The 26,241-nt window shown below is 47.3% G+C and overlaps 1 protein-coding gene across 4 annotated transcripts in view; it reads left to right on the top strand.

The window, feature by feature from the left end:
- RNF40 (ring finger protein 40) overlaps positions 1 to 26,241 on the top strand; it is a 239,402-nt gene that overhangs the window by 79,787 nt on the left and 133,374 nt on the right. For 2 of the 4 annotated variants that reach the window (XM_069244386.1, XM_069244385.1), the window contains exons 10-12: positions 19,312 to 19,491; positions 19,800 to 19,935; positions 24,965 to 25,113. In XM_069244386.1, coding sequence (XP_069100487.1) covers positions 19,312 to 19,491; positions 19,800 to 19,935; positions 24,965 to 25,113 — 465 coding nt within the window. The remainder of the gene's footprint in view (positions 1 to 19,311; positions 19,492 to 19,799; positions 19,936 to 24,964; positions 25,114 to 26,241) is intronic. The other 2 variants (XM_069244388.1, XM_069244387.1) reach the window with 1 other exon arrangement.

Genomic DNA, 26,241 nt, shown 5'->3' with positions numbered 1-26,241 from the left:
TTCTCGCGGGCGCGGCATTCTTTCTTGGAGTCCTTGAGGTCGGGGGTGAACCAGGAGTTTTTCTTGTGGTTGTTGGTGCTGGCTTGAGTTTTCAGGGGGGCCAGGAGGTTGACGCAATCGGAGATCCAGTTGGTGAGGTTGTTGGCGGCTTCGTTTGGGTCGGTGGTGCTGGTGGGTCGGTTCTGGGAGAGGGTTGATGCATGCTGATCCGTGGAGATACGATTCCAGTGTCTTCTTGGTGGTTGCTGGGTGTGGTGGTGCACAGTGGTCTTCTTGAAGATGAAGTGGACGCAGCTGTGGTCCGACCAGGTGAGTTCGGTGGTGTGGCTGAAGGTGATGTGTTTGCTGGAGGAGAAGATGGGGTCGAGCGTGTGTCCGGCGTAGTGGGTGGGGGTGTTGACTAGCTGATTCAGTCCCAGGTTGGCGAGGTTGTCCAGTAAGGCGGTGGTGTTGTTGTCGGTGAGGTTCTCCAGGTGAAAGTGTAGGTCTCCTAGGAGGATGTAGTCGGTGAACGAGAGTGCGTGAGGGTTGACGAAATCTGCGATGTCTTCGCTGAACTTGGTGCGGGGTCCTGGTGGTCTGTACATGAGGGTGCCTCTGAGGGTGGTCTTGGAGTCGCTGTGGATCGTGAAGTGGAGATGTTCGGCGTCGGGGAGTGAGTTGTCGGTGTCGGTTGAGATGCAGATGGAGTTTTTGTGTGCGATGGTGATGCCTCCTCCAATGCGGTTGGTGCGGTCTTTCCGGATGATTTTGTAGCCGTCGGGGATGGCTATGGCGATGTCGGGTGCCGAGGAGGGATTCATCCAGGTCTCGGTGAGGAAGGCGATGTCCGGGTTCGTAGAGTTGATGAGGTTCCACAGTTCGATGGCGTGCCTGTGGACGGATCGGGTGTTGACCAGGATGCAGTGGAGATTGCTTCCGGGGGAGTCGTTCTTGACGGGAGCGGTGTTGGTCCGTAGGCAGGTGAAGTGACAGTTGCTGCAGGTGAAGGGTCCGTGGGTCCGTTTGGGGGTGGCGCGGTAGCAGCCCGGAGTGCGGCCGGGGTTGAGGTTGACGAGGGTGGCGGAGTCGTAGGTCGGGCGCGGGGGCCAGGGGTTCAGGCGCTGTGCGCGGTCCAGGCGCGGCCTTCAGCGCGCCAGCGGCGCCACCGCTGCGCGGCCTCGCAGCGGCGCCTCGCAGCGGCCGCCATTTAAGGGGTAGCCGGGGAGGCGGGGTCAGCTGGGAGGTGGGAGGAGGGCGGCTAGGGGGAAAAAAGCGGCAAAAAAAGCGGCGGGAAAAAGGCTCCGAAGGCGAGGAGGCCTAGAAAAATGACAAAGTGCCGAAAAGGCGCAGAAAGCAGGAAAAATGAGGGGGAGACGGCGGGAGGGCAAGGGGGACGGCACTCAGAAGATGCAGGCACTCGGGGATTCAGAAGGAAACCAGGGGAGCGCGATCACACAGCACAGGCACTCGGGGATACAGAAGGAAAAAAAGGGGAGCGCGAACGCAGACAAACGGCAACACAGACACTCGGGGCACAGGCAGCGATGCAGGCAAAAGAGAAGGCAGAACAGGGGATCTGGATCTGGTGGCGCTGTGAGGACAGGGGAGCGACCTACCCTGGGGTCAAGGGTCGCTGCATCAAGCCCATCTCTGACCAGGGCAAGAGCCAGAGAAACTTGCTTGTTAGAACAGTCTATTATGCGTATATTAAACCTATGTACACCTACTGCACTCAGTATTGTGGGGGTTTATTGCTACCTTTGACTGACACATGGTGAGTGTTATTTACTGTGTGCAGGTGTAGTGCAGTAGTTAAACTACTGCTGCCGCCTTGATTAATTTGCTTTCTTCACTTCAGAGGGTTCATTGCTTAAAGAACATTACTTGGTTATTCAGTTAAAGTAGGTCATTACTTGTGGTGCTAGGACACCAGTAGTAACAAGTTTTCCCACAAGGGAGTCTGTTCCAGTAAGCAAAAAAGTCTTCAAACTATGTTCATAACTCTGGAAGTCTGTGATTGCAGCATTTCCCGCTGATTTAAACAATGCAAATTGATTATACCTCCAGCATGTCACAAATTGGGGCCAGTCATAGCAGATGTGATTGATCACTGTATCCAACACTTGACAAATGTCAGCTGGTAACCATACAGCTTTTGATTGCTGTATGTATTAAGCAGGTACTTTGTTTAAAAAAAAAAAAGTTTTAGTTTAATTTTGTAAAGAAAGCAAACCGTTGCACAAACGGGAAGCGCAATGTATGCCCTCTCAAAAACATGGAAGGCGTAGCTGCAGTCGAGCTTTAAAACACACGCCTCATGGAGGCTGATCGTACCATGACAACTGGGTTTCCTTACCCTTGGTTTCTCCTCCTCCTGCTCAACAGTTTTGGCCCAAAAAAACAATTGCCCCACGCTTCTTACCTGTCAGACGTTACATTGAGTCTTACTGAAGTCTTCCGATACATTCTCACCCCACACACCTCTCCCCTCTTATAATGGGGTCTGGGCCCCTCTGTCCACCTGGGCCTCGAGATAAGTCAGCCAGTGTTTAGCCATGATTCAAGGCGAATGTTAGTTCGGTGCAGGTGGTGTGCCATCTCCTGCTAAAACTGGTCTAACTCACCATTGCACCCACCATTGTGGGTGAATTTTGCTCTGCAGTCCCTATATCTCGGAATTAATCTGTGCGGATTGGATATATCCTACTAAACCTCGTAGGGGGCAAACTGTGCTCTATGAAGGACGTAAAAGCGGGACAACTTAAAACCTGCTTTGCAATACACCTCCTGCACGAGGGCACAAGTTATGACCCATTCCGCATCAGATATAGACTCTGATATTTCTGCCTCCCATTGAACCTGTGCTGTGGAGGCAACCTGTAGTCAGGCGTCCTTGAGAGCTCCATACAAGTTAGAGATTAATCAGCTAGATAATCCCAAGCAAAGTAGTATGTTTAGGGTGAATGTTCCTTAGGGGTTGACGGGAAGCCAGGCCACACAATTCGTGCCACCATGGTCAGCGCAACAAACTGCAGGAACTGCCCAGGGCCCACACAAACGTCTTATGCACCTCCTCAAAGGTCATGTAATTGTGGATAGAGGTCTCAGAGTGCCTCACGTCCTCCTTCTCTCCACTTGGCCAGGGGCACCCACGCCCAAGGTGGACGAACGGGAGTACCCACCATGCCAAGAGCTTTTTTGGAGAATAGCGTTGAGCCTATCACTCTCCTGGTGATACTATCCCATGTCTGTGTGATCTGCTGAATTATGAACGTGTGGGGCCTGGAGCCCCAACGTCAGAGTTGTCAGCAGATGCCTGGGACCCCCACCATGAGATGTTTTTTTCCCCTTTTGCCTTTGTGTGCTCACCAGCAAACCGTATGCTGTAGCTGTGATGCCAGCTAGTATAGCTCTAAGTCTGGTAGCCTGAACTCCAGCCTCCGCCCCTTCCCCCCCAGCGAGGGGGTTAAGTTTAAGTTTTTTTAGTCCCACTCTGCTGCGCTTGCCCACCCATATTAACGCAACTAACAAACTGTCTAATTCCTTAAACATGTGTCGGGGATAAGACTTTGTGAATTCTGGAGTATATATAAGCACCTCAGCAGCAGTACCATCTTCGCCAGGGAAATTCTGCCCCTAAAGATAGAATACCCCCCAGCTGCAGTTTTTGCCTGAATTTCAGATGCTCACAGACCGGTCAATACCCTGCCCATATTGAGAGAGAATTGCTTCTCTGGTGTGTGTGTGCGTGCCACTTGTATTCCTAAATCTCTGATTGCCTCCTGTTCACATCTTAGCCTGACTTGCGGCAAGGTCGCCAAAGGCCTGCTCTCTAGACTTGCTGGTGGAAAGATCAAGGATTCTCTTTGATTGACCAAAAGGCCGGATGCGTTGCTGATCACTATAGCTCTTGCAGGAGGAGCAGTACCAACACCTTGGGCCGCTGCAGGTAGATGGAGGGTGTCATCTTTGTAAAGAAAAAGCAGGTAATCTGTCCCCACCTGTACCTCCCATCTCTGCAAAGTGGTCCATAGGCAAATGTCTAAGCATTCCATTGCCAGGGCGAACAGCAGGATCAAGAGTGGGCAGCACTGCCTAGTTCCCCGCTCTGTAAACTAGGACTGTGATACATAACCGTCAGACGGAATCCTCACTGAGTGGTCCTTAAAAAGTAGAGTGACCCATCTAATAATTACGGTACCAAACCCCATTCGCTTCAGCACTGCCCAGAGATGACCCCAGTCCTGGGAATCAAAGTCCTTTTCGCTATCCAAGGCAATGAAGGCTCCCTCTGTCTCTGAATCCCTTATAGAATACAAGACATGCGTCAGTCCGCATGAGTGTACTGTGTTACAGAATAAACCTACATTGATCATCGTGGATCAGATAAGGGATTACTATCTTTAATTGATTGTCTTGGGTTTTTGCTAGGACTTTAACGTTGGTGTTAATCATAGACAATGGTCGATCCAGCCCTTATGTTTGGAGTTCCAGCCTAGCTTTGGCAGCATAATTGAGGTCCTCTCGCATGGACGTCGGTATCCTGCTGGATGTTCGGGCTTCCTGATACACTTCCAATACCCTATCAAGGAGGTGGCCCAAATAAGTTTGATAAAACTCGGAGGGGAGTCCGTCCGTGCCTGACATCTTCCAGCAAAGCACGTCTTTTACAGCTGACAGCAATTCTTCTCTGGTAAGGACTGCATCCAAGGCGGCCACCTCGTCACCATGCAATGTCTGAAGGTGTATCTGGTTAAGGAACTCCATTCCGAAAACTGGGTTGCAAATGTCAGACATCCTGTATAAGGCAGACAGGTGACAATGAAGCTCCCCGTTGATTGAGGCTTGTGTGCCTACCAGGTGGCCCAGATACCCCTCCATAGACATTATTGTGGGCATGGGAGCTCTCACACTGTACCAACCAAATCGATAGCCTGCCTGGCTTATCACCTTTCCGGTGTAGCCTTTGTCTGTAATCCTTCAGGGCAAACTTTTCAAGTATGTCCCAGATATCACCTATTGTGCACCTGACTGCTTGCACCTCTGCCTCCAAAGACTGATCTGTAATAGTAGTCCTTTGTAGCCAGGTCAGCTTTTGTTCCTGGTCCCTAAGACTGCAGTGCAATTGGTGTTTCATGTCATACGTTTTGGTGAGACCTTTCTCCCTGAGGACTGTTTTAAGTTCATCCCATTCCAGTGCCCTAGTTGACGCTGTCCCCCAGTTCTCAGCAAAATGGCCATTAACACTGTACTGATGTCAGAACGAAAAGCAGCATCCTTCAGGGTTTCAGGTTGAAGGTGCCAGGTGGGGACAGCCAAGAGGCTGCAGGCCAATGCATATGTGAGGAGCATCTGTGCATGTTTAGACAAAAATCTGCCCAGGTGGTCCACTGTCGGTATGCTGTCCCCAAGGTCCCGCAAAAGTAGAAACCTCTCCAGCCTGCTGTGCGTGTGATGTACTGCCAAATAGTAGGTGAACTCACTGGCTATCGGGTGGAGCTCTCTAAATGTATTTATGCAGTCTACCTGTGTCATGACCTCTGCCAGAGCGCCTGCCATCCCTGGCTTTGTCTGCTTATGTGGGGGAGTCCTGTCCAAGTCCCCTTTTAAGACGCAACTAAAATCCCCCTCCCAAATGAGGGGATGTCCACATAGGGGGCAAGCAAGTCTTGCGTTTTTCAAAAGAATCCCTTGTCATGATTGGGGGCATCGACATTAAGCATGCACATGTCCATTCCATTCAGAAGCCCATAGATTAGGCTGTATTTCCCCTCCACCTCACCTGTTCTGGAACGGCACCCCTAGGGCTCCCACATGAACATTCCCCTGGCGTATGTTGAATAAGCGGAGGATTATAATTGACTGCACCATTTTGTAAAAACTTTTTCCTTGCTTGTCGCCTCAAATAGGTGTGCACTCAGTAGCGTTTGGTAAAATCTTGTAGGCCCGTGGTGTTCTAGGAGATTACTTTTACTGTGTATTTTAATGGTGAATGCCAACCCAGTCTGTCTCATTGGGGGGAGTAGCTGTGAGAAACCCTCCCACTTCTGCTACTCCCTTACTATGTAATACCCCATTATAAAATTGTTGTTAAGCTGTGGCAATACTGCACAACATAGTAAAACTCAGTCCCAACCTAACCCAGCCCAACCCCGTTAAAACACCTAACACTTTTAAACTGTGACGTTTCCCCATGCACATATTGGTCAAATAACACCTCCCTTACCTGCCTTAGGTTTACATGCCAAAGCTATGGCTAGATAGTCTTGCAAAACTGTTCTTGCTGTGAAGTTGTGGTACAAATGCAGGCAGCTCTAGTACTAAACTCCCAGGCCTCCCTAATGGGATCACGCTTCGGTGGAAGTGGGGGATCCCCTCCGGCAGTCCTTGCAGAGTCCAAAGAACCCCACAATGTGACTGTAGGAAGTTGGCCTGGTGTGTGGTGAGCACCTATGGTTTTATCACCTTATAACAGGTCCAAGTATCCCCTATGAGTGAGGTCTAGACAGTGTCTAGGAAACCAGGGCTCTCTAGATGTAGCTATGACTGAGCAGCCAAGACTCTTATCTAGGAGACATGCAAAGCTTATGCAGTACCACTGTAGTCACACAGCACTTATTCACATGAAAGAAGCAGAGTGTTACAAAAATAAAGGTACATTATTATAGTAACACAAGTATTAAAATACTGAATAGACAGTAACCCAAATGGAGGTAAGTAACACACTATTATATGTACATTAGAAGTCAGGAATTAGCATAAAAGGCAATTGAGAACAGTGAAAGCAATAGTAAGTACTGAAGGCCCTAAGGGGAGACCAAACCAAATACTAAGAAAGTGGAATGCGAAGGGCGGGCCCCCACCCAAGGAAGTGGGATCGGTAGAGGGGAGCTGGAGGAGATAGGACCCCAAAAAGGTAAGTACCGGAGTGCCCCCCAGCGACCAGGAGAGAAGAGGTAAGTACTTGATTTTCCCCAAACCCACCAAAAGGACTTCAGAAGAGGATTTTGCAAGATCCAGACAAGACTGCAAGAAACCAAAGGTGGATCCTGGTAGAGTAAGACCTGTAAAGGAAGGGGGTCCAAGTCCAGTTTACATTGGAGTTTCATGTCTTGACGGGAGCCTCTACCCACCTGTTTGTGGATGGAGGACCAGGTCGATGGTGGACGAATACATTCATCAGTGCATCAGTGGGGCAGCTGAAGAGCTCCTGAAGTGATGCAGAGTGGAGTCCCCAGTGGCTCTCAGCAGTGAGGAGAGTCACAGGAAGTGGAAGCAGCCCCCACAGGTAACGCACAGGCAGCAAGCACGGGAGTCACAGTGAGGCCCACGCAGCACACCTAGTAAGTAGTCCCACGTTGATGGAGAAGCACGCAGAGGGATTATGCGTCCCAGGGAAGAGTGCTGAGGGCTGGGGATACATGGAGCCCGAAGATCCCTTGGAGGAGATGCCAACAAGCCTTGGTAGCTGCAAGAGACGCAGTGCTCAGGGGGTACTGTCCTACATGGAGAGGCAAGGGCTTGGTCTCCCAAGTTGGACAGCTGGTAGGAGGACCAAGGGGACCACTCCAGACCACCACCACCACCCATGATGCAGGATCCACGCATCTCTGGAGGAGAGAAGATTCACGGAGCCGGTCGTCGTTGCAGTTGGTGCCTGCGAATGCAGGAGAGTGACTTTTTCACTCCAGGGGAGATCCCTTCTTGCTTCTGGTGCAGACTGAAGACATGTTGCCCTTAGAGGATGCACAGCTGGGGAAATGTTGCAGTTGCAATAGGGAGCAGGAAAAAAATGTTGCAGAGCAGAGTCGTTGCTGTAGATGCAGATTGTCGGTTCCTGGAGGGTCCAGTTGCAGTTCCAGTGGCCAGATGGTTAAGTAAACATTGCAGAGGAATCCTACTGGAATCTCGCATGCTGAATCTTAGGACCTACCCAAGAGAGAGACCCTAAATAGCCCTAAAAGGGGGATTGATCACCTAGCAGGGTGACCACCTATCGGAAGGGGGCTGTGATGTCATCTGCCTCACCTGGCCACTCAGCTGCTCCCAGGGGCCTCTGTCCACCTTGGATTCAAGATGGCAGAATCAAGTGGCCACCTGGAGGAGCTCTGGGCACCACCCCTGGGGTGGTGATGGACAGGGGAGTGGTCACTCCCCTTTCCATTGTCCAGTTTGCGCCAGAGCAGGGCCTGGGGGTCCCTGGACTGGTGCAAACCAGTTTATGCAAGGAGGGCACCAAATTGTGCACTTCAAAGCATACCAGTGGCTTAGGGAGGATACCCCTCTCAAGCCATGTAAGGCCCATTTCCAAAGGGAAAGGTTGTTGAAAAATACATGTTACACTTTTTAAACATTCACTACTATACCGTAGGGTTCGTTAGGTGTGCCATGGGGTGACTGCCATACATTAAGAAGGGAAGTTTGGGCTTTGCCATTAGTTTGAATCACAAAGTTGAGTTAGCAGTTTCTAATTGCCCTTCCAGTCTAGTGGCATATTGGAAGCCATGTTTTATATTGTCCTACTCAGGGTGGCACAGCAAGTGCTGGAGTCCCTGAGGGACATTCTAACGTATATGCCTTGGGTACCACTGGTACCATATGTCAGGGACTTGTAAGTTTGGTTATGCCTATTAGGGACAAGCTGGTTAAACAGACTCCATTTTAAGGGTCAGAGCACATGCATTGATTACAATTGAGCAGGGTCAGGGCATTTCGGAGCCATTAATCCATTGCCTAGTAGGGCGTGTGGGACATACGTTTTTGCTAGGCAGTGCTTACATACTCTATGGTAGGCCACTGATTTAGGAGCAAGTAGGCAGCTGTGTTTTTCCCGTGGGGCCGGTGACACATGGAAGCTGGCTTTCAGCAAGTAATGGAAGGAAGCTATATTGCACCGAACACTGGAAGTCGTAAACTTGTCACGCTCCCCTTGATGAGTTGCTTTGCTCTTAGATTGGTACTTTTAGCGACACACAACAATAAAGCATTGACAATATTGTCCTACTTTTTACATATTGTTTAGCAGGGCTCAGGGAATTTCAGAGCCATTACTCCATTGCCTGCTAATTGGTGTCTAATGTGGGCATAATCTTTAAATTTCCACATGTTCCTCATCTTCGAGCTACTTTAATAATATAACTGTTTGTTACTAAATTTTTTCAGTTGACCGTTTCAGAGTAGTTTATTTCTGATATGGACAGTAGAAATTAAGAATTTATTGGAAAGGATCTATAAACCAGGTTTTAGTGTGACAAGGTTAACAAGCATTTTCAATGCAATAGCTCTCGCATTTGCTTGAGTTAGCGCTACTGGCATTGTGAATTCATAACTGGATTTTTCTTGCCACATAAATTGGTCACCCCTGCCTCATAATTTCATCTTTTCCTGACATATAATTCCAGTGGCCCTGCATATAACTAAAACACTTCCAAATACCTTCTTTCTCTATGTGCAACATAAACTGAAAATGTTGCCATTTAGCATTCTAATTGAAACATGCCATGCTAATTCGAATAAAATACTACTTTCACCACCCCACCATCAAAGCTGCTAGCTGGCTAACCCAATTTCCCCCCAAAAAAAGACAGAAGACAGCAACGGAGGGGTAACTAGAGAAATAAACTAGAAGGGTCACCCAAGCATATCAAGTGTTTAAGCAGTCATAGTGTAATAAGGATGTTAAGTTGGCCTGAATTATGGTCATAATTGTAATAAAGAGAGATTATTAAAACATATACAATATCATATAAACCTTTATCAGAAATATACTTTTGGCACTAGACTGCAATGCTCAAAACAGCCCTTGGAGGGCACCGTAACAAAATTGTTCATTTGCAAAAAATGTGTTCTTTAAACCATATTGTTAGCCCCAAGAGGGGATAGCCCCATGAAAAAATACAGGAGAAACTAATGCAGTGTAATCGTATACTTAGCCCGTAGAGGGCATTTTTAGTACTAGCAGGCCTACTGCAATGGTATTACAAACAAGGCCTTTAAGACAAAACTTCTCCCAGCTATAAAAGAAAGGTTGTAGCCATGAGAAAGCTTAAAAGACACTGAATGGTGAGAGGGGCTATTATTTAGGGGTAAAACTTCTTGCAGGTGTAAAACAAAAGTTGAAGCCATGAGAAAGCTTAATAGACGCTGAATGGTGGAAGGAGTTATTATTTTGGGGTTCCCCGCTATCCTAGTGGGGGACCCAGAGATGATGTAGACGGAGCGTTTTGAAGGTGGCCCCATTGTCCTAAGACCACCACGGGCTGAGTTATGAGCAAATATGTTTTGTAAAAGTAATGCCCTGCAAAGCCTTATGGGGTAAGTTTTCGTGCTGCAAACATTATAGTATGTTGACTGCAATGCTCAGAGAAGCCTCTAGAGGACACCACAATAAAAATAGCATTTGGAAGAAACATGGTCATGTAACCATGCAGTCATCCCTTAAAGAGCATACCTACATCAAAATAGAATGGGAGAAAGTAATGCAGTATAACTATATCAGGGATGGGGAAATCCTATAGCCAGACTCCCAGGACATATTGTTTGGGATCAAGGACAACAAGTTTCCATGTTTATTTTGTCCTTGGGACAAGTATTCCTAACCCCCTGCAGCACAAACCCCTTTACTGCCAATTTACAGTACCACATTATGGATCAGGGAAGGGCATTGACTGCAGTTAAGGTTAATATTTGTGTCCATATGTTAATGGTGTTCGAACTTGTATTCATGGTTCATTAATGCAAAGCCTTTATTATTTGGGTGAGTGCTTTTAGAAAATATTGTAGGCCTTGGACTGCACTACTGACAGTGGTTCCAGTATTAAATTGTATACACACATTTGCATAGTTTAACAATACAGGTCTATAATACTCTCATAATGCAGTCTTATTAGATGCAAATATTTGCAGAATTTTGAGAGCAAGATGCAAGATTCATGATTCTTTGCTTTCAAAATAAAGTGCTCACAAAAATGCATCTAGAAAAAAAAGGTTTTGCTAAAAAAAACTGTGAAATTTAGGTATCATTTCTTCAAAGCATCATTTACTAAAATGTGTTGATGCATGCTAGTATTTCCAAAATATATTCATAATGGAAAATCAGATTAACAGGTTTTAACAGGATTATGGAAAACATTAATTATACAATGTAGGAAGTTGGCTCTGTATGTGCTATTTCAAAGTAAGGAATAGCATGCACAGAGTCCAAGGGTTCCCCTTAGAGGTAAAATAGTGGTAAAAATAGGTAATACTAATGCTCTATTTTGTGGTAGTGTGGTCGAGCAGTAGGCTTATCCAAGGAGTAGTGTTAAGCATTTGTTGTACATACACATAGACAATAAATGAGGTACACACACTCAGAGACAAATCCAGCCAATAGGTTTTTGTATAGAAAAATATCTTCTCTTAGTTTATTTTAAGAACCACAGGTTCAAATTCTACATGTAATATCTCATTCGAAAGGTATTGCAGGTAAGTACTTTAGGAACTTCAAATCATCAAAATTGCATGTATACTTTTCAAGTTATTCACAAATAGCTGTTTTAAAAGTGGACACAGTGCAATTTTCACAGTTCCTAAGGGAGGTAAGTATTTGTTAGGTTAACCAGGTAAGTAAGACACTTACAGGGCTTAGTTCTTGGTCCAAGGTAGCCCACCGTTGGGGGTTCAGAGCAACCCCAAAGTCACCACACCAGCAGCTCAGGGCCGGTCAGGTGCAGAGTTCAAAGTGGTGCCCAAAACACATAGGCTAGAATGGAGAGAAGGGGGTGCCCCGGTTCCGGTCTGCTTGCAGGTAAGTACCCGCGTCTTCGGAGGGCAGACCAGGGGGGTTTTGTAGGGCACCGGGGGGGACACAAGCCCACACAGAAATTTCACCCTCAGCAGCGCGGGGGCGGCCGGGTGCAGTGTAGAAACAAGCGTCGGGTTTGTAATGGAAGTCAATGGGAGATCTAGGGATCTCTTCAGCACTGCAGGCAGGCAAGGGGGGGGTTCCTCGGGGAAACCTCCACTTGGTCAAGGGAGAGGGACTCCTGGGGGTCACTCCTCCAGTGAAAGTCCGGTCCTTCCGGTCCTGGGGGCTGCGGGTGCAGGGTCTCTCCCAGGTGTCGGGACTTAGGATTCAAAGAGTCGCGGTCAGGGGAAGCCTCGGGATTCCCTCTGCAGGCGGCGCTGTGGGGGCTCAGGGGGGACAGGTTTTTGTACTCACAGTCTTAGAGTAGTCCTGGGGTCCCTCCTGAGGTGTTGGATCGCCACCAGCCGAGTCGGGGTCGCCGGGTGCAGTGTTGCAAGTCTCACGCTTCTTGCGGGGAGCTTGCAGGGTTCTTTAAAGCTGCTGGAAACAAAGTTGCAGCTTTTCTTGGAGCAGGTCCGCTGTCCTCGGGAGTTTCTTGTCTTTTCGAAGCAGGGGCAGTCCTCAGAGGATGTCGAGGTCGCTGGTCCCTTTGGAAGGCGTCGCTGGAGCAGGATCTTTGGAAGGCAGGAGACAGGCCGGTGAGTTTCTGGAGCCAAGGCAGTTGTCGTCTTCTGGTCTTCCTCTGCAGGGGTTTTCAGCTAGGCAGTCCTTCTTCTTGTAGTTGCAGGAATCTGATTTTCTAGGGTTCAGGGTAGCCCTTAAATACTAAATTTAAGGGCGTGTTTAGGTCTGGGGGGTTAGTAGCCAATGGCTACTAGCCCTGAGGGTGGGTACACCCTCTTTGTGCCTCCTCCCAAGGGGAGGGGGTCACAATCCTAACCCTATTGGGGGAATCCTCCATCTGCAAGATGGAGGATTTCTAAAAGTTAGTCACTTCAGCTCAGGACACCTTAGGGGCTGTCCTGACTGGCCAGTGACTCCTCCTTGTTGCTTTCTTTGTTCCCTCCAGCCTTGCCGCCAAAAGTGGGGGCCGTGGCCGGAGGGGGCGGGCAACTCCACTAAGCTGGAGTGCCCTGCTGGGCTGTGACAAAGGGGTGAGCCTTTGAGGCTCACCGCCAGGTGTCACAGCTCCTGCCTGGGGGAGGTGTTAGCATCTCCACCCAGTGCAGGCTTTGTTACTGGCCTCAGAGTGACAAAGGCACTCTCCCCATGGGGCCAGCAACATGTCTCTAGTGTGGCAGGCTGCTGGAACCAGTCAGCCTACACAGATAGTTGGTTAAGTTTCAGGGGGCACCTCTAAGGTGCCCTCTGGGGTGTATTTTACAATAAAATGTACACTGGCATCAGTGTGCATTTATTGTGCTGAGAAGTTTGATACCAAACTTCCCAGTTTTCAGTGTAGCCATTATGGTGCTGTGGAGTTCGTGTTTGACAGACTCCCAGACCATATACTCTTATGGCTACCCTGCACTTACAATGTCTAAGGTTTTGTTTAGACACTGTAGGGGTACCATGCTCATGCACTGGTACCCTCACCTATGGTATAGTGCACCCTGCTTTAGGGCTGTAAGGCCTGCTAGAGGGGTGTCTTACCTATACTGCATAGGCAGTGAGAGGCTGGCATGGCACCCTGAGGGGAGTGCCATGTCGACTTACTCATTTTGTTCTCACTAGCACACACAGGCTTGTAAGCAGTGTGTCTGTGCTGAGTGAGGGGTCTCTAGGGTGGCATAAGACATGCTGCAGCCCTTAGAGACCTTTCCTTGGCATCAGGGCCCTTGGTACTAGAAGTACCAGTTTACAAGGGACTTATCTGAATGCCAGGGTGTGCCAATTGTGGATACAATGGTACATTTTAGGTGAAGGAACACTGGTGCTGGGGCCTGGTTAGCAGGGTCCCAGCACACTTCTCAGTCAAGTCAGCATCAGTATCAGGCAAAAAGTGGGGGGGTAACTGCAACAGGGAGCCATTTCTTTACATACAAGCATTAGCAAAGCCATAAGGTCTGACGTTGGTGGTCAGCCATTTGGTTTTGTCATTGCGTATCTTGTTTTGGCATGTTTTTATGCAACTTTATAGCTGTGGGAGCTGTCGATCCATCACCATTATAACCAACATTGACAAAAATAAAAATATTTTTTGTTCTCAAAAAGCACACAGTGCCACAACGTTCCTGGCACTGAAAAAAAAACTACTTTGTGTGCCAATATGCTCCTCAAGAAAGAGCAGAATGCTATCACTCAGTAAAACAAGTCTAGATGAAAAAAGACCTAATTTTAATTAAAACAAAAGATCTTGGTTAACACCAGACATAATTAGGGGCCCAGTACTTAAAGAAAGTCACAAAAGTGCACCCATGGCACATTTTCTCGATTAGTGCAGATTTACGGCTTTCATTAATTCACAAAAATCTACAGAAGTAGGCCAGGAAATCATACTTCTAGAAAATATTTGTGAACTGCATTTTAGCACAAGCAATTTTACTTTTGCCTTCGTCAGGAGTAAATTTCCAACCTTTCTCAGTATGGGAAAAAATAGAGAAGAGCTGGCGAAAATACCTAAAAATGCAAGTTAATAGGTTTGCACAGACTCAAAAGGGCATTCCAACCCTGGAACTTTTAGTTACCCCTACTCCCAGACCCAGTATGTAGATCTGCAGAAAGGTGACAAAATAAGGGAATTACTAGTCTTCAAAACATATTATATTATTATGAGCCCTGGCATAATCAGAGCTCTTATATAATGACATTGCTGCCTTAATGTGTTGCCACTCTAAGTGGCACTAATGGACAAGTTTTTTTTTTTTTTTTTTTTTACAGGGCAAGTAGATTTATGAAGCAACCTATCCCATGAACAAGTAAATATTTTAAAAAATTCCACTCCCCTGCTATATATTTAGCCCCTGGAGGAGGGCATAGTGAATTACACATGTTCAAGGCTAGCAGAACTATTACAATGATATTACAAACAAGACCCATAAAACATAACATAAAACATAGCTTTTTCCAGCTGTAAAAGTTCCAGCCTTGCGAAAGCTTAAAAAAATTATGAATGGTGTGAGAGGTTATTATTTTGTGGTCCCAACTAACCTAGTGTGGGGACCCAAAGATGATGTAGACAGAAGGAGCAAGTTGTTAACATTACAGTGCTGGTCCCATTGTCCTAGGACCACCACAGGCTGGGTTATGAGTAAACATGTTCTGTAAAAGTGATGCCCTGTGAAGCATCATGGGACAAGTTTCTGTGCCACAAATGTTTTAATATGTTGATATGAGTGTAATGCTTAGAACAGTCCCTAGAGGAGTCCGCAATGAAAATAGCATTTGTAAGAAACATGGTCATGTAACTGTATAATTAGCCCCTCAAGGGCATAATCGCACAAAAAGTGGCAGAAAGTAATGCAGTGCAACCATATATTTAGCCACTAGAGGGCCTAGTACAGTAGACATATTCAGGGCTAACAGGATATTACAAAGAAGGCCCTTAAAAAAAAACAACCTACTCTCAGCAGCAAAAAGTTCAAGCCATGAGAATGGTTAAACAGACACCGAATGGTGGAAGAGATTATTATTTTGCGATCCCCACTAACCTAGTGTGGTGACCCAAAGGTGGTGATGACCGAGCACATTGTTGTGAACATTTTGGTGGTGGTCCGATTGTCCTAGGACCAACACGTGCAGTGAATATTGTAGTATCTGCTCTCTCGCTGTGCCGGGAGAGCTGCTTTCGCTTTGAGGATTTCTGCTATAGTAATGTAATCACCAATTTCAAGTGTTTTAAGGGGAGAGCCACAAGAAATGATTGATTAGGTAACTGTGAACAACATGACGAGTACCCCAATACTGCAGATTGAGTTCACAATGTTGTGCCTGTTCGCGCTGTGAGCGCCATTGCTACCATGCAGAAGGAAGAGGAGAGACAAAAGAAATAGTTCTCCCACACTGAAGTATATCGGAAATCGTGCAATAATCCATGTAAGAAGGGCAGTCTGCAAGGCGTGACAAAAATAGCTTCAAGGCGGGACAAACGTAAAGCAATTACCAATGACATCAAGTGAGTTTTTAAAGGCAAGCCAACAAATAAGTTAAAGGCTTTTCCGGGCAGGCCGTGCTGCTGCTCAGACAGATTTCTGCCCCCCCTCCTGTTTGAACAGCTCATGCAGAGGAAGGCAGAACAAAGGATTTCCTGTGGGAGACGGAGGTAACACCCTCTACCTTAGTAATAGGTGTTACATAATAATAATAATAAGAAGAAGTAAATTGTATTTGTATAGTGCTTACTGCCCCGGACGAGGTGTTGAATTGTTTTGCGGTGAGTAGTGGTCAGTCAACTGGTTATTGGGGTTAGTTTTGCATGCTCATTCCATGCATTCTGTGGTAATGGTCGACATAGATGGGATCATTAGAGGGGGGCTAGGTGAGACACAATTTTTAACTGGAATTAATAGCTGGTTTCCAAAGAGCTTTAAGGCACATAGGCATGAGATTTTTAGAGTGACTTGTATACAGAAGAGGGAGACAGTAGGTAGAAAGAAGCAGAGGGCGATTTAAAAAAAAGTGATAGAAGGCCAATTTTTCATGCAGGATTTTAAGGGTTAGAACAGGTTGAGAAATAGGAGTAGAGTAGAGGTAAAAAGAAGTAAAGAATGGCACACAATTTCAAAAACGTGCAACAGTTTGCATCAACAAACGGTTTGCCAATGGAGAGCCTTCCATTAGCATAATATGCATTAAGAATAGCGACTTTACAGTCAAAGACAACCATCTGTGCAAGGGGCACCTGACCTCACATAGTGTGCCTTGAATTGAACAAAAAACGGGTGTGGTGGAGATAGAATGAACATTGGGTGAACCAAAATATATTTAAAAAAACAACAAAAAAACAAACGGGAGCAATTTACACACTGCTCATTTCTGATGAAAGCATTGTTAAAGCCGGTAAGAACGAAAATATGGATCCTCCCTTGCCCTAACCTGCCCCAAACTATGCCATCAACCTCCTGTGTCATCCTCGGTAACCCACCGCTTCTGTTCCCACCCAGACTCCTCCTCGGGGCTCCAGTTTTCTCCTCTTTCTCCCGTTAAGAGGTGTAGCCTCCCCAAGCCACTGTATGCTTTGAAGGGCACATTTGGTGCCCTCCTTGAACACGTCCAGGCACTCCCCCGTCCCTGCTCCGGCACGAAACTGGATAAAGGAAAGGGGAGTGACCACTGCCCTGTCCATCGCCACCCTAGGGGTGGTGTCCAGAGCTCCTCCAGTTGGCCACTTGATTCTTCCATCTTGAATCCAAGGTGGGCAGTGGGCCCTGGAAGCACCTGAGTGGCCAGGTCAGGTAGGTGACGTCCCTCCTGACAGGTGGTCACTATGCTAGGTGACCAATCTCCCTTCTTGTGCTATTCAGCGTCTCCCTCTTGGGTGGGTCCTAAGATTTGGCAACATGCAAGATTCCAGCACGACTCCTGCATCGTTTACTTAATCTTCTGGCCACCAGGACTGCAACTGGACCCTCCATGATCAGACGGTCTGCAACTTCAGCAACGACTCCGCTCTGCAACATTGTTTCTCCAGCTCCTTTCAAGAACTGCAACATTTCCCCAGCTGTGCATCCTCTGAGGGTGGTGAGCCTTCAGCCCGCACAAGAAGAAAGAAGGAATCTCCCTTGGCTGCGTGGATCTTCTCTCCTCCAGAACTGTGTGGATTCTGCATTACAGGTGGTGGTCTGGAGTGGTCCCCTTGGTCCTCTCTACCAGCTAACCAACTTGGGAAACGGTATGCCCTTTCCTCTCCTTGCAAGACAGTACCCCGTGCACCGTGACTCTTGCAGCTACCAAGGCTTGTTAGCTAATCCTCCAAGGGATCTTCAGGCTGCGTGTAGCCCCAGCACCCAACACTCCGTCCTGCAAAGCAATCTCCCACCTGCTGCTCCAGCAACGTGAGGTTCCTCTTCAGGTGTGCTGAGCGGGCCTCACTGCAACTCCCGTGCCTGCTATCAGTGGGTTGCCGATGGGGCTGCCTCCTCTTCTTGTGACTCTAGAAAGCTGCTGAGGGTCATTCCTAGACTCCCCTCCTTGGGTCAAGTCCCCTGGACCTTGCTGGTCCTCTTCAGCCTTGCAAACCTTCTTCTCTGTCTTTTGCATTTGCCAAGGGTTGTTGGTGGTTTTCCAGCACCACTAACCGACTGCATCTCGACCGCCGAAGTGGGACATCACTTGCATCACTTTTGGGTTTCTCTTTTCATCTCCTGTGCTGCACTACTGACCACCTTCATCCACCGTTGACCTGGTCCTGCATCCACAGAAGGGTGGGTAGTGGCTCCTGCTACAACCGGACCCTCCATAACGAACTGGACTTGGTCCTCTTCCTTTCCAAGACCTCTTCTGTCAGGATCCATGTTTGGGTTCTTCCAGTCTTGGTTGGGTCTTGCAGAATCCTTTTCCCAAGTCCTCCTGTTGGTTTTGGGGAGAAAAACAGGTACTTCTGCTCTCATGGTCACTGGGGGGTCACTCTGGTACTTACCTCTTGGGGTTCCTAGTTCCTCCAGCTCCCTTTTACTGATTCCACTTCCTTGGGTGGGGGACTGCCTTTCCCATTCCTTTTTTTAGTATAAGGTTTGGCCTTCCCCTAAGGCCCTCACTGTTTACCTATACTTTTGCCAATGCTTATTGCTTTCTATGCTCTTAACTGATTGCCAATGTGTTTATAATAGTGTGTTTACTTACCTCCAGTTGTGGAATTGCCTATTCAGTATTCTAGTATTTGTGTTACCCTAATAAAGTACCTTTATTTTTCTAACACTGCGTGGTTCTTTCATGTGTGTAAGTGTTATGCAAATCTCATGCAATGCCACTATAGTTACACATCTCCTAGATCGGTTTAGGCTTCTCATCCACAGCTACCTCTAGAGAGCCCTGGCTTCCTAGACACTGCCTACACTTCACTAATATAGGATACCTGGACCTCACCACACACCAGGATAGCTTCCTACAGTTGCAGCAAATAAATATTTCTTTTGTTTGATGTGGTGGATAAAATGATGTGCACTTCTTGAAGCTAAAATTCTGGAAATAGTTGGCTTTATGTGACAAATCGAGAAATGATCTGTTTCTTGAGTTTGGTCTGCCTCAGAGTATAGTCTAAGACTTGGTCTGTTTTCATGCAGCTGACCCTAAATGTGTCACTTTTACTCAAGGTTTCCAGATATGGTCTGTATTTAAGATGCACATAAATGGCCTGATGTGATGAAATGACGCATTCTGGGCAATTTGTATAAATGGATCCTAGATCTTTCTTCCAAGGTTTCCAAGTAATACTGATGTGTAAATGGCATACCTCCTGGAAATTAACCTTTACTTTTTGTACGGTTATCTGTCAAGACCAGAGGGCTCTTGCCTCTAATTACCAGGCCTTCATTGTTTGTTATGCTCCCACCCACCCCTACTGGCCCGTGCCCTCACAAGTCTCACTTTTCATTCTATTCCAGATGGACCTGCGGAACATCCCAGAAGACTTGGTGAAGGACACACAGGAGTACAAGTGCCTACAGTCACAGTTCTCCCTACTCTACAATGAGTCCCTCCAGGTGAAGACCCAGTTGGATGAGGTGCGGGCCTTGCTACTAACCACTAAGAACAGCCACCTGCGTCAAATTGAACACATGGAGGTAAACGGGTTGGGGTCATGTCTTATGCATCATTCTTCACTTGCCAGCCTAAGCTATTGTCCTGCAACCCTGTTTGGCCTTCTTCCCTACTTTATCCTTTCTTTTCTACTTTCTCCCAACCCCCCCAACCTTACCTTTTCCTCTTATCCACTTATGCTCCCTTAGCACTTACCCTGGTGGTATGCTAAGATCTGTGATTTTCCATTCTTTTCTTCCTCGTGCATTTTGATGTCTTATACTTAACATAAAAACCTGTTGCTGCTTTGTGCCTTGTGTGCATGTCAAAACTATGCCTCTCTGTGCTGCAGAGCGATGAGTTGGGGTTGCAGAAGAAGCTGCGTACAGAGGTAATCCAGCTAGAGGACACACTGGCACAAGTCAGGAAGGAGTATGAGATGCTGCGCATCGAATTTGAGCAGAACCTGGCAGCCAATGAGCAAGCAGGTAAGGGACTCATTCCAAGGTTAATAAAGGGGAAGGGAATTGATGGAATAAAAACCCTAGGGTAGGGATGGGGGTTGGAATTTGGGGAGTAAAACTTGGTGTGAATGTGGAATGGTGAGAGGGAGGAATCATAATGAAAATTGGTGCCCAGTGTGTGATTTCCTCTCAGAGTGGAGAAATCCTAGGAAAATGGAAGCTGAAAGGTGTAACATTGGAGGTAAGAAACGCCAAGAGGATGAAACAACTGTGGTAGGTAGAAAGTGCCCTCAATGAGGTAATCTGATGTCTGGTGGGTGTGGTGGAAGAGTCCATGGGGACTTTCCATCCTTGATTAATCTTCATTGACATTGAAGTGGAAGGAACAAGAGTTGATGAAGGAAGATGGCCCTCTATATAGTGCACTAAAATGAAGTACACTGTGCAGTGTGTCCAGTAGATCTCCAATAGGTTTTGCAGAGGCAAAAGTAGATTGGACTAATCCTCTATTTTGTAGTAGTGTGGGCGAGCAGTTATGTTTATCAGAGGGTAGTGCTAAGCATTTGTTGTTGTCATAAAGGAAATAAATGAGACACACTCAATAAACCCAAGACCAATTTAGAAGAAGAATATTTCTTTTTATGTATGTTTCAAACCCAAGAACTTCGTAATCCGGTAAGTAGATTTTAAGCATAAATACTGTGCAGTTTCAGAAATCAACACTTAGTGCAATTTTCAGAGTTCTCTCAGTATTATCGTATGGAGGAAAAACTGTGTTCAGCAAGCATACTGTTAACAGGGACTTATGAGGTTGAGCACAGCGAGCAAAGGTAAGTAGTGGGCACTGATGAGAACCACACCAACAGGTCACACCGGGCAGCACTGGGGCGGCTGGGTGCTGTAAGGCGTCTGATGCCCAATGGTTCTCTATGGGGATGGGACCTTGTGACAAACGGGCTGAAGGCTCTGGATAGGAAGCCAGTCAGGGGCAACATGCAGGTAGTTAGGAGACTTGGGGTGCTTGGGGACGTAGGTGCACCTTTGGTCCTTTTTTTTTTTTCTTCAGGCCCCGGGGTGACGGATGCAGGGTATCCTTTGGTGTCTGGTTTTCTCAGCCAGAAGTACCCTCAGTCAAGGGGTCTGACATGTTGAGGCTGCAGGCATCGTCTGGCAGGGGAGGATCCAGGGTGTACTCGAGCTCTTTGGAGCTTTGGGACGTTGTTGGCACCAGTGACCCACCTCAAAGGGGGTTGGGGACGACGGGTCCAGTGGTTGCTGGAGGGTTCGGGTTTTCTCTCACCACTAGACTGCTGGGGAGGGGGCCTGCGTGCAGAGGCTGCAGGCGTCTTGGGTGAGTCCCCACTGGACTCGGTCACTGGGCAGCTGGGGAACCGTGTTGACACCATTGATTGGCTTCACCTCAGTTCGTGGACATCTGGTGCAGTTGTCACTTTAGGTGTCTGATCTTTGGGGTTCCATCACCGTAGAGTCTTTTCCTTGGAGTTTCTTTTGGCTTAGCAGGTCCTCTGCTCATTGGAGACTTGAGTCTCTATTGAAGGCTGGACGAGTTGGTTCTTTGGCAGAGTCCTTTGAGGTCAGCAGGCAGTCCGGCGTAGTCAGCTGCTCCTGATTTTCCATTTCTAAGGGTGCAACTCTTCTTTGTGCTCATCTTCTTAGGTCTTCAGGATCTGATTTCTAGGGTCCAGGGGTGCCTTGTAAATACTCAATGTATGGGTGTTGCAGGGATTGCCAGGCAAACTCCAATAGGCAGACCACTTTTTGGGTGACTATACCCATCTTATGACCATTTCCGCTGGGAAGTGGGCATAACCCTAACCCCAGCAGCCTAATTACTTCAAAACAAGATGGAGGAATTTGAAAAGTGGTGTCCACTTCAGCTCGTCCACCTTAGGAGTGGGACTGGCATGAAGTGGACACACCTCATAATCTGCATAATTTTCCTCGCCTGTGCAGCTGCCAAAAGTGGGGTCAGGACAGGGGATTTGGCCATCACCTCCATTTGGAGAGACCTGGGTAACATTACAAAGGTGGAAAGGCCTTTGAAGCTTCCTGCCCTGGAATGTCCATCCTGCCTGATTGAGGTGATAACTCCAAAGGTGAGAGCCAGGCCCTCAGGAGCCAGGCCCTCAGGAACACTGGCTCTCACCTTTGGGGGTTAGAAACACATCTGTGGTGGCTGACTTGGTCAGGACCAGTCAGTCACTAGTAGTTGGTAGGTTTTCAGGAGGGCACCTCTAAGGTGCCGTCTATGAGCATTTATTGATAAATACATTACTGGGATCAGTGAGGGTTAATTATTCTTAGATGTTTGATACCAAACGTCCCAGGATTCTGAGAAGCCATCATGTAGCTGGGGAACTCTTAAGGATCAGTGTCCAGCACATGCTTTTAAAATGACTTCCCTGTTCACTTACTATGTCTCAGAATGGATAGTGACATAGCAGGGGCATATGTACTCATGCATATATGCCCTCATATGTGCCCTGATGCACCCTGCTTTAGGGGTGTCTTACACCTGGCACATGCAGGGATAGGGGACCTGGCACACGGGGTGTGTGAAGGTTGTGTTTTCAATTTAGCCTGCACCAACACTTGCAGTCTGCAATGGCAGCACTGTGTGGGTTTGGCAATGGGTCCCTGGGGATGAAACAAGTGGTGCTGCAGCCTTCAGAGACCTTCCTTAGTAATCCCAGTCTTTAGGTACCAGGGGTACCATTTACTAGGTACTTATGGTGGCTAAAGAGTTTGCCAATTGTGCAAAACAACTGTGAAGTTTTGGGGAAAGAGATCTGGCACTGGGGACCTGGTTAGCAGGCACCTAGTGCACTAACCTGGCTAACCTGGTTGAAAAGGGTGCTGCCCTGCAGTGGGGGATCATCCAAAGGTTTCTTGGTTTCTTGTAACTTGCCTCCTAAGTTAACTTATGTGAGGCCTTATGATGTTACTGGACCTCAAACTGTTCATGTCATTGACCACTGCGTCAAAATAGTGTAGCCCTCATACTGACTTAATAAGTGCTCCAGTTTAGGATTTTATCGTGGTAGCATAGTTAAGTTGTCAATGCTTTACGCAAGGAGGTTTTATGTTGTTAGAAACGCAGAAACTGTATGGACCTTTAAATAACACATTCAGGCAGTTGGTTAATTTATTAAGAAAGTGAATTTATTTACAGGTATTGTAGGAGGCTGGCCAGGTGTGTGGTGGACACCTATGGCGTTAGTACCTTATAGCAGGTCCAGGCAACCCTTATTAGTAAGTGTTACAGTGTCTAGGAAGCCAGGGCTCTCTAGTGGTAGCCGTGTGCACTTGTAATACCACAGTAGTCTCACAGTCACTTACAACACAAGAAAGGAACCACACAGTGGTGCAAAAATACAAGGATTAGCATAAAAACTTAGAAATAGCAAAGGCCCTATAGGTGGGTGCAAACCATGTACTAAAATAGTAGAATGCGAGAATGGGTCTCCCACCAGAGGATATGGAGTAGTTAGCCAAGGCCTGGGAGAGTATGGAACCCCAAGAGGTGAGTACCTAGAAAACCCCCAGTGACCAGGAGAGCAGAGGTAAGTTACCTGGCTGTACCATAGGCTAACAAGGGGACTTGGAATAGAACTAATGAAAGAACAGGACCAGGACAATGGAACCCAATGGTGGATTCTGGATGAAGAGGCCCTGTAACAGAAAGGGACAGAGTCCAGTCCACGCAGGAGTATCTAGGCGGGACAGGAGGCAATGCCCACCCTTTTGTGGGTGAAGATCCGGTGTGGGTCAGTCTCCTTTCCTTTGTGCAGTTTCATGCCAAAGAAGGGACTGAGGGTCCCTTGACTGGTACAAAACAGATTATGCATGGAGGGCACCAAATGTGCCCCTTAAAGCAAGCTGGTGGTATGGGGAGGCTACCCCTACCTCAGCCTTGTAACACCTATTTATAAGGGGGAGGAGGTTGCATCCCTCTCCCAAAGGAAATCTTTTGTTCTGCTTTCCCCTGCTCGAGCTGGTCAAGCAGCAGGAGGGCAGCACCCTCTCTGTGAGGCTGCAGCAGCGTGGGCTGCTCGCAGACCTTGGGAGACAGGTAGGAGCAATACTGGGGTGTCCTCTAAGGCGCCACCAGAGTGCATGGAATCATGCCATCAATGCTTGCATCAGTATTTGGGTATAATTCCGACATGTTTGATACCAAACATGCCTAGGTTCGAAGTTACCATTATGTAGCTAGACCATAGGTGGTGACCTATGGCCAGTACATAGCTAAAATGGCTTCCCCACACTTACGAAGCCCAGGGAATTGTAGCTGTAGGTCGTAGGGCACCTCTGCTCATGCAGTGGTGCCCACACACACAGGGACCTGCACCCAGACCTTATGGCTGGAAGGGCCTACCATAGGGTTGACTTACAGTTACTTGGAGTAGTGACCAGCAGTGAAAGGGTGCATACACCTTTTCATGCAAGCTGCCAACAGCAGGCCTGCAGACCGTTTGCATGGGCTCCCATTGGTGGCATAATACAAATTGCAGCCCATAGGGGACCTCTGGTGTACCAATGCCCTGAGTACCTAAATCTAAGTACCATATACTAGAGACTTACAGGGGTACACCAATGTGCCACTTGTGTATAAAGGGTACCAAGGCAACCAAATTTAGAGTAGAAAGCACAATCACTGGGATCCTGGTTAGCAGGATCCCTGTGAAAACAGTCTAAGTATACTGATAACATTCACAAAGTGGGGGTAACCAGACCAAAAAGAGTGACTCTCCTACAGGTATGTAAAAAATCTATACTTTAAACACAGACATCCAAAACCAGTCTAACGTAGCTGCATCTGAGCCATTGAGCCAGCCGCAAATGTTGCTGCAGTTATCAGTGCTACTCCGTGTTGGGCAGAAAAACAAGTGACTTAAACAAACCAGGATCTACTGACTGGCCTTAATGCTGGCTAAGCCCTTCGAGGACTTACTTTCCATATTACACATCGCCCTCTTTCTCAAGCCGGACTTTCTCTTCTTTCTACTTAACGTTTTGTTCCCTTTCTCAGGTCTCCCCTTTCCTGTCTCTTTCACAGGTCCAATAAATCGAGAAATGCGACACCTGATTGGAAGTCTTCAGAATCACAATCACCAGTTGAAGGGAGATGTGCAACGATACAAAAGAAAGCTGCGTGAAGCCCAGGCTGAGATGAACAAGGTGAAGTGTGTCAGAGCAGCAGGAGTGATTCGTTTTTTTTTTTTTTTTTTTTTTGTTACCGGTATTTATTAAGCACACAAACACCAAGCAGTTTTTGGGGCGCTGGGGTGGAGGGAAGTAGGTTTATTTGCTATGAGCAAGACCTTAATTGTATGCCTTTCTAACTCAAGTTTTTAACAGTTTTCTGAATTTTATGTAGCATGAGACCAGTCTGGTCTCTAGGGGAAGGAGTTCCAGATATTGGGTGCGATGACTGTAAATCTGGTGCCCCCGGTACTCTTTATTTTAAATTTAGGTACTGACCGATCGTTCATAAGGGCAGACTGTAGTGTGCGTTGTGGGGTATACTTCTGGATTCGGGAAGTAATGAAGGAGGAGCTTTTGTTATTAAAGTGTTTTGAACACAGAGTAACCAGTTTTGAAGCTATTTCTTTGTTCCACAGGCAGCCAATGTAGATATTTCATCAGGGGGGTTTATGTGGCACAGTTTAGGTTGTGGATATATTAATTAGGCTGCCTGGTTCTGGACAATTTGAAGCCTACGAATGAGGCATGTAGGTAGGCCCATATAAAGGGAGTTGGTCTAATCTATCCTAGAAAGGACAAGGGCAACGATAGCTTGAATAAGGGCCTCTGGGTTCAGGAATTTTGCAATTTTCCTGATTCTGCAGAGGATTAGGAAGGATGAGGAAATCACTGTCCCGATAAGTGGCTTCAAAGAGTGTTCCTCAACAGTAATCACCCTAAGACTCTTTACTATTTTTGTTTTTGTTTTTTTGTTTTGAGTGGGGGGGGCGTGCTCCCATCTCAGGAGGCCAGAATGATGCAGTCCACTGTTCGAGCTTGCTTTTAGTGATGACAACTTCGGTTTTATCCAAGTTTCTTCCTGGGAATCAGCTATCTGATTGTGGGAGGTAGGTTATAGTGTGAAGAGGGAAAGGAACTCAGAAATTGAGATATCTAGTCTTCCGGTATGTAAAGTGGCAGACATTGTGAAAGTTATGCTGCACAGACCGTTCTGGGAACAATAACCTATTGCAAGGTGTAACAGCAACTTGAAGAGCAGGTCTGTGAGGTGTGATTAAAATGGAGGTACAAGGAGCAATCTCAGGGTTGGACAAGGTAGGC

This window comes from Pleurodeles waltl, chromosome 7 (genome assembly GCF_031143425.1).
Source record: "Pleurodeles waltl isolate 20211129_DDA chromosome 7, aPleWal1.hap1.20221129, whole genome shotgun sequence".
In the NCBI taxonomy this organism is placed as follows: domain Eukaryota; kingdom Metazoa; phylum Chordata; class Amphibia; order Caudata; family Salamandridae; genus Pleurodeles; species Pleurodeles waltl.
The sequence above is the reverse complement of the archived record's forward strand: the minus strand, read 5'-3'. Positions and strand labels throughout refer to the sequence as shown.